The sequence below is a fragment of the Trichosurus vulpecula genome, chromosome 3 (assembly GCF_011100635.1).
Source record: "Trichosurus vulpecula isolate mTriVul1 chromosome 3, mTriVul1.pri, whole genome shotgun sequence".
NCBI classification, from domain to species: Eukaryota; Metazoa; Chordata; class Mammalia; order Diprotodontia; family Phalangeridae; genus Trichosurus; species Trichosurus vulpecula.
In genome coordinates this window covers 191,109,863-191,124,779 of record NC_050575.1, presented here as the reverse complement: position 1 = coordinate 191,124,779, position 14,917 = coordinate 191,109,863, and the positions used below count along the sequence as shown (strand labels likewise).

Below are 14,917 nucleotides of genomic sequence, written 5' to 3'. Positions count from 1 at the left end.
CCTACTAGAACAGTAGTGTCAACAGAAAGGTTTAACATGTTTTTTTTTTAATTTTTTAAATTCGATTTTATTTTCAGCTCTAAATTCTCTTCCTCTCACCTCTCTTTCTCCCCACCCCACCTCATCTCCCATTAAGAAAGCAAGAAAACTAAACCTGTGGCAGACATATATGGTTAAGCAAAACACATTCCTGAACTGGCCATTTCCAAAAAGACAGTCTCAATCTGCACTGTGAGTCCATCAACCTTTCTTTCTGGAGGTGGGAGATGAGTAACATGTTTCATCATGACTCTACTAACATCTGTTTTACAAGCTGTTAGGAGTAAAGAAGGAAGGAATAAGCATTTATTAAGTGTCTACTATCTGTCAAGCACTGTGACTCTTAGAAGAGCTTTACAATATCACCTCATTTAATCCTCACAACAACCCTGAGAGGTAGGTGTTATCATTAGACCCGTTTTACAGTTGAGGAAACTGATGCAGGCAGAAGTTAAGTGACTTGACCAGAGTCACACAGTTGGTAAGTGTCTAAGGCTGAACTCGAATTCAAGTCTGCCTGACTCCAGGCCCAGCACTCCATACACTGGATACCACCTAGTTGCCTCAATCTGTTAACAGATGTGGGGTTCTTAGCTTGGAGTCCACAGAGTCCTAAATGAGTCCATGAATAGATGACAGGAGGTCCATGAACTTGGATGAGGAAAAAATTACATCTTTATTTTCACTAACCTTTGATTTCCTTTACAATCCTGTATTTTATTGTATGTATTTGAAAACTTTAAGAAGGGGGTCTGTCGGCTTCACCAAACTGCCAAAGGGATCCGTGACACAAACAAAAGTTAAGAATCCCTCAACTCGATGAGGTTATGTCCACGGGGACATAACTCAGCCCAAGGTATTTCTGAAATCATGTACCAAGCTGTGCTACAACGATTCCAACCACATTAAACGTACTAAAGAATTTTTTTTGCCACCTGTTCTTTTTTGCATGATTTAATAAATTGAGAATTTTGTAGTTGGAAGGGACTATATTTCCACCCCCTTATTTTAACCTGAATCCCAGAGAAGTGAAGTAATCTGCCCAAGATCAAACAGCTAATTAGTGGGAAAGTCATAGCTAGAACCTATGTCTCCTGTTTCCTAGTCTCTTTCTTTTCCCATTATACCAGGACACCCCTCCCCATTACCATGTGAGAGTTCCCCACTTCTTCCTTCATCTGTATGCAACATCCAGGTCACAATCAGTGCTACAGACATTCAAAGAGATATCACTGTAGGTAAAGGTGATCAGGGAGGTTAGGGTCAGGCCATGGAGAGCCTCATCTGAACCTAAACTCTATCCTACAGGCAATGGGGAACCATTGAAGGCTTTGCTCAAAAGAGCAAAGAAGGGACATGATCAAAGCAATAGTTTAAAGTAATTAGTCTGGCAGCATGGAAAAGGGAGTGACTGGAGGTGGGGGAAACCAGTGAGGATACTATTGTAATAGTCCAGGCATGAGGTAATAAGGGCCTGGACTAGGGTGTTGACTGAGGGAATGGAAAGGGACTTTTTTTTTAAGGTCCTTTGCCCCTCATCAAGCCTCAAGAACCCTATTCCCGACCTTAATTTGAAATATCAGCACAACTCTGCTAAGTGAGTCAAACACTTAAACGCTCTTGGTCAGTCTAGATTTAATGATAATCTTTATTGATAGCCCTTGCACATAACTGGTATGTAAGATTTGCATAGTACTCTGCTACAGATGACTGCTTATGAGGGAACTGAAAAATATTAATTCTCTTTGCCTCCTGCCAAAAAGTTGAACCAATTACAGGGCTCTGATATGAAATGCAGATGTTAATGCAATTGGAAAAATAGCCTTCTATAGACAAGTTGAATTCTAAGTTCGAAATGCTTTCAGAATTAAATTCTTGATCAAGATGTATAGACCACAAGCATTTAACATAAAAGTAAATTGTACCAACATTTGTTAGAAAATAAATAAAGGGGACACTCTGATTGCAAATATCAAGTAAGTACGGGATAATTCTCCCCCAGTGTGCATGAGAGCCCAGTCCGCTATTGTGTGTCCTGTTGGCACTCAAACAGCAAATATAATTATAACAATCAGAGGAAAACCTCCATGGAATTGAAAAGTATTATAATTATGGGTAATTTTCACTTTTTGGAAATTGGGCTCAGTTAGACATTGAATAAAGCTTTTTAAGCCTAGTCTCCAGTTTCAGTTCTGAAAGAGCCAGCTACATATTAGAAGACCTGCTACACCAGACGGCTGAAAGTCCCGAGGGCTATGCCACCATCAATGAATGACACAGAAGATGGGACAAGGCCCTCAGACTTGAACAATTTTTCTTCCTGAATGAGACATCGGAAAATAAAATACCATGCAAGAGTCAGGGGACCTTAAGTTCATAGATCTACCTCTGCCTCTAGTCCTAATTTACAGCTGTGTGACACAGGATAAGAATACCTCAGTTTCCTCATCTGAAAAACGGAGCACCTGAGCTGCCCTCACTTAGCTCATCTACCTCATAGGTCTGCAGTTCTGACGCTCATGCTCTGTGTGACCTTGGGAAAGCCACTGTTCCCTCCTATTTAAAATGAATAAGTTGGACTAGAATCTTTAGAAGGTCTTTCAGCTTGGATATTTTGATATTTTGTGATCAAATAAGAGAATCTGAGGGGAATAGACTTAGGTAAGGAAATGTTAAATGTGGTATATATTGCAAAGAATTCCGCAGATCCAAATGTCACGTTTCTGACTAATATTTCCAGAGATCAACATCCCTGTTTTCTCACAAGTGTTTCAATGCTAAATAAAGGACTTTTCTGAAGCTTGAATTCTTAAGAGAGACTTTAAAGCTTCCATTTTCCTCTTTTTTCTGCAAGAAACTCTTTAAATCAGCTACTCTGCACAGACACAAATGAATTCCTGGGAAGAAAGGCACACCAAGACAGGCGTATCTCTGCAAAAACACTCTGAAAATGAATCCTAAATGAGAAACAAAAGGGTGGCACTATCATCAAAATTCACAACCAAAACTGACATGAAATCATAGAGTTAGAGCCAAAAGGAGGTCTAGACTAGATCTAGAGGTCATCTAATCCAAACCCCTCCTTTTCAGATGAGTAACTGAGGTCCAGAGAGTTTAGATCCCTTCCTACAGGACACAGAGCCCTATAACTGCATGGCAACATCAAGACCAAGTTTCAAAAGATATTAGAACTGAGAGGGAGCTGAGCAATCATCACTTGACAGATGAGGAAGCTGAGGCCCAGGAGAGGGGGGAGGGGCTTTCCCCCTCTCCTCTACATGCCTGACTAGACACGTGTACCTCTCTAGCATGCCTATCCATCAGGGCCCAGTTAGATGGAGCAGAATATGAGTCTGCTGAATTACAGAACACAAGTGCCCCTCCATCCCACTCCCCAGTGCCAGTGATGAGCAAGATTTCTCAAGTGACACAAAGATGCTTTCAGTTCAGCTTGAGTTCTAATGAGGCGCTCCCCAGATTGTCCTTCCCCACCCCACCCCCACCCCCCAAGAAGAGGAGTTACTGAAGCTTGGAGCCTTCAAGGAAAGTAAGTAAGCCTGCCCTTTTGATGGGGTCCTCTTGAGCCCTCCAAATGTCACATTAGCTCCTCTGTGATAGCTGGCTGGTTACTTTGAAATGTGTTCTCTTCTTGGTCTTTTAAAAGGTCCTAATGCTAATGGGAAGGGTAGGGAAAGTCTAAGAGTAGAACTGAAAACTAGAGGCCCCAGGGGAGAAGGCAAATAGTATGGGGGTCAAAGGTTGGTAAATTGATTCCCACAAACCCACCAGGAAAGCCAAGGCACTAGGAGAATAGAATGTCAGAGCTGGAAAGGACGCCATGAGAGTTCACCTCATTGAACCGCCACCTTCATTTTACAGAAGAAGCCATCGAGGCCCAGAAAGGGGAAGTCGCTTTCATGCAGCAGGTGAGTAGAGGAGCCAAAGCTAGATCCAACGCGTCTGGAATTCTAGATTAGCCCAGGCTTTTTGTGGGAGTTAGATGGGAACTCTGAACCATCATTCTCACAGATACCCTCCGGAAGTCACAGCCAGTGGGGAATCACTGGGGCAGAGGAGACAGACGCACCCTTCAGTAAATTGAAGAGATGTCTCTCCCCTTTACAATTTCTTTTTTCCCCCAAATCTTTATATCCCCAACACAGCAGTTCCTTGTTCATAGTCGGCACTTGAAGTGAATTAACAGAATTTTTTTTTCCATTAGCAGATATGAAAAATAGCTAAAATACCACCTCCAGGTGGACTAAGCCAATTTGTATCCACAGGAACTGTCCTAATTCATTTGGATCCATATTATTTCTTGGCCTCAGTGCATTCTACATGGAAGGATAAAAGTCCTCAAAGGGTTCTTTTTCACATTTGCCACCACATGTGTGTTCTGTACTCATTCTCCCCACCTTCTCTTCGCCTCCTCCCAGTCCCCTGGGTGCCATTGTACTAAGGGAAGAGACAGCACCATACAAACATACGGAGTGATCTCACCCAGACAGCTCAGCTTTTCTCCCCCACTACACTTACCCCAAAATGGGGTCAATGGTGGCCATTGACGGGGCAGCAAAACCAGCTCAAAATAAATCACTTGGGGCAGTCAGCCTGTTCTCCTTCACCAATACCCCATGCCCCTTCCTGTCTCTGATAATCCACCTAGAACCCTCCCCCCCACCCAACCCTCCCCCCACCTGCTCTAAGCCTTGAGTCATTCATTCTTCAAGGCTCAGCTCAGTTGCTACCTTCCCTGTGAGGTCTTCCTTGACCTTTTCAGCTGAAAACTGCCTTCCCTTCCACTGAACTCACAGAGCCCTTATCCTAAGAGTGACTCATTTAGCACCTGTGAGCCTCACCGTGCAAGTTCTTCTCCTAGAGGCACCATGGTGCAAAGAAAAGAGTGTTGCATTTAGGGGTCAGGAGAGACAGGTTCAAATTCCAGCTCCGACCCTTTCTAGCTCGGTGTCCTCGGGCGGCCATCCCTTGTCTTTTCTGTGCTTCACTTTCTTCTTCTATAAAATTAAAGGAATAATACTTACACTACCTGCCCTTTAGGGCTTATTGGAAGAAAAGCACTTTGTAAACTTTAAAATTCTACAGATATGTGACTTGTTCTGTAAGTTTCTGCTCTCCCACTAAACTAAATGTCTAAAGGGCAGGGCTGCATTTTACTTCATTGTTATCACCAGCCTCCACTGGTCTGATTGCCTCACACACAGCAAGTACTCACTAACTTATTATTAAGAAGTCTGAGATTCAAGCCCCTTCTCTCCCCCCAAAAGGGTAATGGAACATGTACCGGAAAGCCTAGGGTTGGGAGGACCTGCACTGTTTTCTCTTCTGTAAAATGAGGTAGCTGGCTGAGATAATCTCTAAAGTCCCTTCCAAATCTGAAGTCCTACAATTCTATGTTTGTACTTTTCCAGCTGGGGAGGGAGGAACAGCATTGGCCTGGCTTCCTGGAGAATTCCTGGTTTATTGATCAACAAACATTTATTAAGAGTTTCCTATGGGCCAGGCATTCTGCAATGAAAAAAGCAAAAACACTCCCCACACCTGTCCCCAAGGAGCTTCTGTTCTAATAAGGAGACAAAATGTACATATACAGGTAGGAGCAAGTAAAAACAAAATAGATACAGGGTAACCTTCAAAGGGAAGGCCCTACCTAGGAGCTGGGAGATGGAAAAGGTCACCTGCAGAAGGTGCCAGGTAACCTGGGGCTTGAAGGAAGCCAGGAGTTCTGAGAGGAGAAGGTGAAGAAGAAGAGAACTTTAGCCACAAGGGACAGCATGTACAAAAAGAATACAGATGGGAGATGGAGCACCCTGTGTGTGCAACAGCAAGGAGACCAGTGTGGCTGGACTATATAGTGCATAGAGACAAATAATGTATTAGAATACAAGAAAGATAAAAAAGGGGGACCAGATTGTGAAGAGCTTTAAATGCCAAAGTAGTTCATATTTAATCCTAGGGACCATAAGAAAGCCATGAGAATTTATTTAGTAGGTAGTTGAGACAGTCAGACTAGTCCTTTAGGAAAATCATTTTGGAGGTTGTGTGGAGGGTGGATCAGATCAATGAGAAAACTCCATAGTCTCAGAGAAAGGTAATGAGATCCTGAATTAGGGTGCTGGCCCTGTGAGTAGAAAGAAGAGAATATACACAAGATATATTTGGAAATGGAAATCAATAAGATTTAGCAACCAATCAGCTATGTAGGGTGAATGAGAGTGAGGAGCTGGGGATCCAAACCTGGATGAAGAGGAGAATGGTAGTGCTCTCAACAAAAATATGGAAGTTTAGAAGAGGGGTAGGTTTGGTGGGAAAGAAAACGAATTCTGTTTTGGACATGGGGAGTTTGAGAGGCCTTGAAGGCATTAGTTTCAAAATATCCAGTAGTTGATAATGTAAGACTGTAGCTCAGAAGAGAGACTACAGCTAGATATATAGAACTGGGACTCATCTATAGAAAGATGATCATGGAACTCAAGGGATGGGATAAGATCCCCGAGCGAGAGAACACAGAGAAAAGAAAAGAGGGCCCAGAAAAAAAAGCCTTTGGGAGTAAACCCATTGTTAATGGACATAACAGAGAAAGATTCAACAAGGGAACCCCAGAAGGGTCTGTCTTTCAGGTAGGAAGAGAACCAATAGCACAATGTTACAAAAATCCAGAGAGGAGAAAGTATACAGGAGGAGGCAGTCAACTATGTGGAAAGCTGCTGAGGTCAAGAAGGAGGAGACCTGAGAAAAGGCCATTAGATTTGGCAATTAAGCATTTTTTATGCTATAGACTAGGGTTCTTAACCCCTTTTGTGTCATGGATCCTTTTGGCAATCTGATGAAGTCTATGGACCTCTTCTCAGAAAAATATTTTTAAATGCATAATAAAATCGAATACCTAGGATTACAAAGAAAACCAATTACACTGAAATACAGTTATAAAAATACATATTTTAAAACAAGTTCAGGTTAAAATCCTCTGCTGTAGAAGATGATTCTTCCTAGAATGTTATCATAGCTGAGGGCCATATACAGTCTAATTTAGAGCTTCAAGATAGACATTATATTGTCTTCTCCCTCACCCTATTCTATTCGGAAGTGTGGGTGAGGGACTGGTTCAACTGAGCTCTCTAACCTGGTTAGAGCCTACAGGTTTAACAAATATATATCCTACAGGTTTAATGAACATGTTATATATTTACTTGCAATAAATAGATTTATTTTCAAGCTAAAAAGGAGATCTTGTATTCATTTGCAGCTAAACAAAGAAGGTTGTTAGCTGCTTCCTGCCTCCATGGAAGAGTCCCTTGGTTTGCCCATCTCATTTACCTGGGGGTAGGGGTGGGGGAGGTAAAACGCTGGCACCTTGGGTAGATCGGTACAAGGAATAAAATAAATCAATCTGGCCCAACTCCTCTACTTCCCAGGCCAGTAGCTCAGTGCCTCTGGGGAAGGCAGCTGTCTGTATTGTTAGTTACGCCCTGGGTGGTGTAAGCTTCTCTGTCATTATCTCCTGAGACAGAGGACTTTTGTTTCATCTCTAATCCTGCGTTCCTATTACTTACTGTTAGGCCGAAGGGAGAGGTCAGCCAATTTTAGTTTCTATTCTTTCCCTCCCCTATTCATGGTGTATATTGGAGACATGCTAGTTTGTTAGAATGTCAGAAAAAAAAATCATTTTCTAGATTTGCCTTGTGTTCTGAATGCCAAGACCAGGAGCGGTCCTGCACTCCTTATGACTTTACTCTGAACTTACCCTGATTTTGGTGGGAGTCTAAGGGAAAGGACTTGGTTCTTTGAAACAAACATGGCAACTTTTTCATCCAACTGCCAAGGATCATTTGGCCTTCAGCTGTCGCACGACTTCATCCTTGGACCAAGGGAAACCCTTACTGGTGGACTCTGCAGTGTCACCAGGGTCGTATCTGCTGCCCAGATGTCCTTCTGCCCTTTCAGCTGGATCAAATATCCTGCCCCTATGAGGCTTTTGGAGCACGGCTATGAAGGAAATGCCACATTCTACCCAGATGGAGCTACAGACAAGTGAAGGGGAGCATGTAAAATGCTTAAGAAGCTTCCAGCAGTTCCCAATACAGGGAATTAAAAGGTTAATAGCATCTGACTGGTTTTGTGTTTCTCCTCTTTTCTTATAACATTTATACTGTCTCCCCACCCCAGTTCTGCCTCTAAAATAGTCACCTTGATCTAGAAAAATCAAGACTCGGCAGAGGAATAAACCCCCAGACTCCTGAGAGTCCAGAGAGCCCAGAGTCCAAACACTTTCCTACAACCTATGTGCTCTTTGACCTCTCTGGACCTCAGTTTTCTCATATGCAAGAAAGGTAAAGGTAGCCAGGTGGCAAGAGCATTGGGCCTGGACCTCAGACACACGCTAGCTGTGTGACTCTGGAAAAGTCTCAGTCTTTTTAAGCCTCAGTTTTCTTACCCATAAAATAAAAATGGTCTCTAAGGTCTCTTTCTACCTTCAATTCTGTCATCCTATGAAAGGGATGGACTCCATGTTCTCTAAGGTCCCCACCAGCTTTGAGTCTACGATCCCACTTGACTTTTTCTCAATCTGTAGTCTCTGGATTTAGAACAACAATGTTCAGTGTATGGTCCAGTCTCCCCCCTCCCTCCACGCTCCCCACTTTCCATTCTTCACCCATTCTGCAGTTTGCTTCCTGGTTGAACCTCTGCCTCCCTTCTTTCCCCTACCCCCATCATAGAGCCAGGACTGCTGCCAAAGGCCCAGAGTTCTCATTCCTAATTTACGCTAGGGTTTCACCAAGACCCTCCTCCCTCCCCACTCTAGCCTGGTCTTGTCTGGTCCAGCCTGTCTGAGTCTGTGTCCTCACCTTAATGAGCAGCACAAAAGCTCTAGGCCTGGAACGCATCCACAAGGACTTATTATCGGAATTTTATCTGGATAGAAGATCAAGAGGAGTCAAAGGAAAGTGACCCCCATGAGGGAAGAGACAATGCAGCCAGATTCAAAGCCGGCTAATCCCAAAGCATCCCCAAGGCTTTCGTGGAGCGTATACAAAGGTTAGCCAGAGAGCCAGATGCTCCAGCTCTTCTACAGCTGTGCAGCCCAGTCATGAAACCTCAGTAAGCACACTGCGTGCCTTCTGCAGCTAATGAGCAAGACTGCTCCCCTGGCTAAGGCAGAAAGGCACAAGCAAGCAGGAACAAGCAGACAAGGGGAGCAATGGAGAAAAACGGCCGAGGTTTTCATGCTCATGGACTCTATTGCTAGGAGTCACCTTCACAGCATGACCTAAGCTTCACAGATGACAAAATGGTTGGGTTCCTAGCATGTTCTGGGGCCAAATGCTGGGGGTGGGAAAAAAGAAAATCCTTTTACACAAAAGTTAGGACTTTGGGAAGCTGCGGTGATTTAAAGGTCTCTTTTTGTTAGCTGTTCAATCAGGTCCTGATTAGTGCAAACAATTAATTCCTCCTCAAGTGATCATATGTATTTGAATTCATACTATTTGAAGTTGTAATTATGTAAATTATGGTCACTGGCTCCAGTCCAAAGCAAATATGCATAAGAAGGTGAATAAATAAGATGATCCTGTCACAAGATTCATTATCCACACTAATTGAGACTCAGTTATAACTGAAAAGTGTAGGGTTATAGCCCAATTGGGTAGGAGCAGAAGAGAGGGCCAGAGCAGCAGGGAGATAGGCTGGCAGTCCCTCATTAGCCTCACTCAGAGATGTAGCATCTAGTGAGGTATTGAAAAAGAGTATTATTTGGCTTCAGAAAAAGATCACTCCTGGAAAATTACTTGCAAGTCATTCCTTTCTCCAAGACCCAGGCAGATTTACCTTTGAAGGCCTTATGCTTGTAAAGTTCAGAGGCAGGAATCCCAGGCAAAGGAATGGGTCCCAAAGGAGCACTTCTCATACCCAAGTAATCTTGGAACAGAACTGCACATCAATGTGCAGCATGTTATGCCTGGCTTCTGCCTCCTCTTGCCAAGGAATGCCACGCATGACACCAAATTCATCTTCTAACAATAGTGACTCAGGGCCTCAGTGTCCTAGGCTATAAATTCAGCCTGCTGATGACTCCTAAGTAGGATCAAATAGGTAGACGAAGTGATCTGGGATGGAACTAAAACCCCCAGAGCTTTGATAATTAGCACAAACAGTAAAAGAAATCACAGGAAGCCAACATGAAGTTGAAAGGAAGTACAGGGAGAGGGTGAGGGTGAAGGAAGAAAAAGGATCATGAAGATCTGTTGCATTATTTAAAAAAGAAGACAAAAAGAAGGAAGCAGGAGAAGGAGGAGAAGGAGACCAGCAACAACAGGAGCAAGAAGAAGAGAGGAAAGAAGGAAAGAAGGGAAGAAAGGAGAAGAAGAATGGAAAGAGAGAGAAAGGAATGATGGAAGGATGGAAAGAAGAAAGAAAGAAAGAAAGAAAGAAAGAAAGAAAGAAAGAAAGAAAGAAAGAAAAAAGAAAGAAAGGAAGGAACGGAGAAAGAAAGAAAGAGAAAGAAAAAAGAAAGAAAAAGAAAGAAAGAAAGAAAGAAAGAAAGAAAGAAAGAAAGAAAGAAAGAAAGGAAGGAAGGAAGAAAGAAGAACAAAGAAAAAGGAAGAAGAGAAAGAAAGAAAGGAAAGGAAGAAAGAAAGAAAGAAAGAAAGAAGAAAGAAAGAAAGAAAGAAAGAAAGAAAGAAAGAAAGAAAGAAAGAAAGAAAGAAAGAAGAAAGAAAGAAGAAAGAAGAAAGAAAGAAAGAGGAAAAAAGAAAGAACCCAAATCCCACCAAAACAAAATCCCACCAAAGGCAAAGACTTGGGCCTGTCCCCTGAAAATACAGAGAAAGACTGAGTGCTGTCTATCACATAGTGACTGGATATGCAGAACAGCTGAGTTGAGCCTGACCCAGTGTTCACACAGGCCAGTCAAATTGCTGAGATTAACTTCTTGACCAATATTTTTGAAGCAGGTTTTGTGAACATAATGACAACAAGCTTTTATGACTTCCAGTGGGCTAACGGTGTGAGCAAGGCATCATGCAACAGAACTGATTGAGTGTTATTGATAAATGATCTTTGAGGTTCTCGTAGTCCCAATTAATCAGCCTAGATGAGAAAAATCAAACATATGGTCTTGTTCAAGGACTCTGAAAGATTTGTCAGAGAGTAGAGAATACATTAATAATTTCTTGGAATGGGTTTAATGGCTCATCTTGTAATTTTGCACACGCAAAACAATAAATCCATGGGAGGACTGAGATATGGTCTGTATGGGTTAATTAGGGTGCCTAAATGCTTTTGCTAATAAAGTGCTGCAGTTAAGATATTCTGTAAGTGGGAGAGAGAGCAAGGGCTCCAGCCTGCATCAGAGAGTACCATAGTTCTAGAAATCATACCTCCAAAGAAATGTCTGAAGTCTCTTTCTGATGATATCAATCTGGTCATTTCTATGGTACTTTTCCACTCTAGCCTTGAATCAATTTTCCCAAAAGGATCAAAAAGTTTGGCCATGGAGAAGATAACTCTTCCTTCTTAAATCAGGAAGAGTTTTTAGGATCAGACACTTCTGTCCTCCTGTAGAGATGCTTATGGTGGGAATGGCTCCTTTTTAACATATCCCGCCCCCCTCCAAGTGTCTGAAGCCAATTATCATGTTATACCGTAAGATCTTGTTAATTCAAACTCTACTCATTTGAAATTTACAAATAATACCAGTATATTTCTGTAACTTTATGAGTAAAGCTAAAAATGACATCCTTTTATGGCTTTTTAGGATCCTGTCTACAATTTCAAGAGAATCTGGTCTCAAAACTACTATCTTTTCAAGGTAAGTTTGTAAGAAATTGAGTTTTTGAATGAGACACGTTGGATCAAATGACCACGAAGACCACTTCCAATTTTGAGACTTGTGATTATGTCTTTAATTTCTGGCAATTTCAGCTCTTGAAATGCAAAAGAATTTTTGTATTTTGTGGTGAATGACAAATGCTTTTTGTTAATTCATCTAACTCTGTTCTGTATCTTTAACTCTGCTCTTTATGTACTCCACAACACATTCCCAGTAATACTTAGAATAATACTGGCTACAGAGTAGACAAAGTAAACCGTCTGAATGCAATCTGAGAATTTAATGAATGTCAACATGGTCTTCTTCCCAATAGTTCTAAATAAATAAGTTTCTGCTGCAAATTTTGTCCAATAACACTGGCATTTATGGTTGAAACTCAGCAACCACACACAATACTCCACCTGTCACCATCCTCTTCACCCAGCCCCCATGAATGTCTGCCAAAGGGCAAACCTTCTCCCATTCAGAACCTCACCTCCCTGTGTGCTCCTGAAGCACCTGGTAGACACTGATCCGGAAAGTTTCATTATCAAAGCGCTCTCGGATGTAATCCTTGTATATCCTAAATTCAGCAGCAGTCACAGCTTCTCCCTCTGGGATCTTGGAGAGATCAAACCTGAACTCCCGATGATGATAGCGTTGGTGGAAAAACTCTTTGTCATGCTCCACTGGAAAAAAAAGGGGGGTGGGGAAAGAAAGGGTAACTGACTTTCCATTTGTAAATCTTCTAGCAGGTACTTTCTACGTTGTCCCTATCATTTCACTTTAGATAAATAGGAAGTAAGCAATTTGTTGTATTTCTCCCACTTTTTTACTACGTTTGGAATTGAAGAGCTAGACTTAACTCCTGTTTCCTCTCCTGCCTGTACCAATGACAGTACTTTGGATTCTACAGTATAATGTAGTTAGGGAAGAATACTGGATTTGGGGCCAGAGGCTCTAGTCTTGTTCCAGCTCTCCTACATTTTGCCTGTGTAACCTTGGACAAATCATTTCTCTAAGTCTCAGTTTCTTCATCTTTAGAATGAGAGGTTTGGATACAATGATCTCTAAGGTCTCTAGCTCTGAACACTAGGATCCTATGAATACTATAGGCCCACATTCATAACTATTCATTCAACACCTTGAATATCTGGTCAGTGGACCCAGATGGCTCTGGAGGAGAAAGTGAGGCTGGTGACCTTGCACAGCCCTCCCTCACTCAAATCAAAGTCAACTCCAAGTCATGTCATCATCTCCCTGATGCCATGGTCCTCTTCAAAAACGAAGGACAAACACAACAACCTGCAAACACTTAGACTGACCACAAAGAGAGGACAGATACATAGTAAGAATGCTTCTGAAAAAAAAAAGGCAGGGGGGAGGCTGGCTGGCTGAAGAAGGCCCCATCACAAGACAAACACTACTGTTTAAAATCATACTCTGCCAGATGCGCCAAACTTTCAAAGAAATGAGGCGGTCATCAAGAGAGAGAGAGACAGAGAGACAGAGACAAAGAGATAGTGACAGAGAGACAGAGAGAGAGAGACAGAGGGAGAATTAGAGAGAATCCTTTCTACAGAAAGCAGAATGTTCAGGTGTTCCAAGTTCATTCTGGATAATTGAATTGAAAGATGTGCCAGAGCTGGGTGAACTACACACAAAGGGGGTGTGTGTTCAGCAAGAGTGAACAAGTTAACTTTGAAAGAGGGGCAGAGGGAATAGCAGTACTCATTTGGCTAGTCAGAGTTTATGCAGGGGAATAGTGGAGAATAAGGCTAAAAGGAAGGCATTTGTGACAGACCTCCGAGACCTTAAGAATAATAGAACATTAGAACTGGCAGGGACCTTACACCATCTAGCCCAATTCTCTCATTTTACAACTGAGGAAACTAAGGCCCAGAGAGATCAATTAAGACACACTTAGGGTGGAGGGGTGAAGGAAATTAAGAATGGGATGAAAGGGAAGTGGACGTTTTTCAGGCCAATGAATTTTGAAAACTTTAGGATTAGGTTAAACTTTGCTCTAGGACCAGAATCATCAGGTTGTATGATAAGAGATAGGCTGGTCCCCAAGAAAAGAGAATTCCTAAGGTTTCTGAAAACATTTAGAACTATAGTTTGAAAGGGTTTCTTTAAAAAAAAAAAAGTCCAGCCAAACCAGGCCGCTCATTTGTGCATGCAGCACAGATAAACCAATTGCTCATTTAATTACCCTGAGTCTATGTAAGTGGATATACCCATGAATTCTGAGAGGCCCTTTGGAAATGTGATCTTTGATATTAACACACATGCTTCTCTGAATGTACTGCAGCTGTTGAAATCCTGGTAACATGTGGGAGAACGGAACTCAAAAGAATCTCAAGGAACCATTCTTCTCCCTGTTTACAGTTCCTCCCCTTTCCCTTTACACTCTGGCTGTATCTCTTGACCCAGAAGTAACAAATCTTTTCAGACCTAATTTATGAGAAATACTGACCCAGAATCCACATATTAGATCAAGATAGTAAAATGTATCATTTATAATTAGAGACAAAGAGAAATGGGATGGGGGGGATGGAGGCGGGGCCCCAGAAAAGGGCAGCAAATAGTTTCAAAGCAAAACTGTAGCACATGTGGTGAGTTAAGATCATGCACTGTTTGGTGACCCTAGCAATACCTTAAACACAACAGCATGAGGTAAGCACGCCATGGAGCTTGAGCCCCTAGGTCTGAATTTCCCCAGCTTCTGTGGGTGTAAGCTAGCCTTTTGACAACGTGCCACAGAGTCTGATTAACTGCCTGGGGTGGGGGTGGGGGGGTGAGTTGGCTTTTTAAAGAAGGAAAGAAAGGGGGAGGGGGAAATCTGTTCCATGTGGGGGATAGACACATGAAACCAGATCAGGTTTCAGGAATCAAATAGACCCAGCCTGCATTGGTTCTTTCTGGGCCTCAATGACCTAACATGGGTGGGGCGGCTGCTGATACAGAGAGCCATGATGACAATTTTGGACCTATTCTAGCTGGTCATGTCAACATCTGCTGCTATTTCCCTATACCTGGGGGAAGAGGAAG

At 42.4% G+C, this 14,917-nt stretch overlaps 1 protein-coding gene across 2 annotated transcripts in view; it reads right to left on the bottom strand.

Moving 5' to 3' along the window:
* BMP7 (bone morphogenetic protein 7) overlaps positions 1-14,917 on the bottom strand; it is a 100,117-nt gene that overhangs the window by 39,486 nt on the left and 45,714 nt on the right. For both annotated transcript variants that reach the window (XM_036751580.1, XM_036751581.1), the window contains exon 2: positions 12,360-12,552. In XM_036751580.1, coding sequence (XP_036607475.1) covers positions 12,360-12,552 — 193 coding nt within the window. The remainder of the gene's footprint in view (positions 1-12,359; positions 12,553-14,917) is intronic.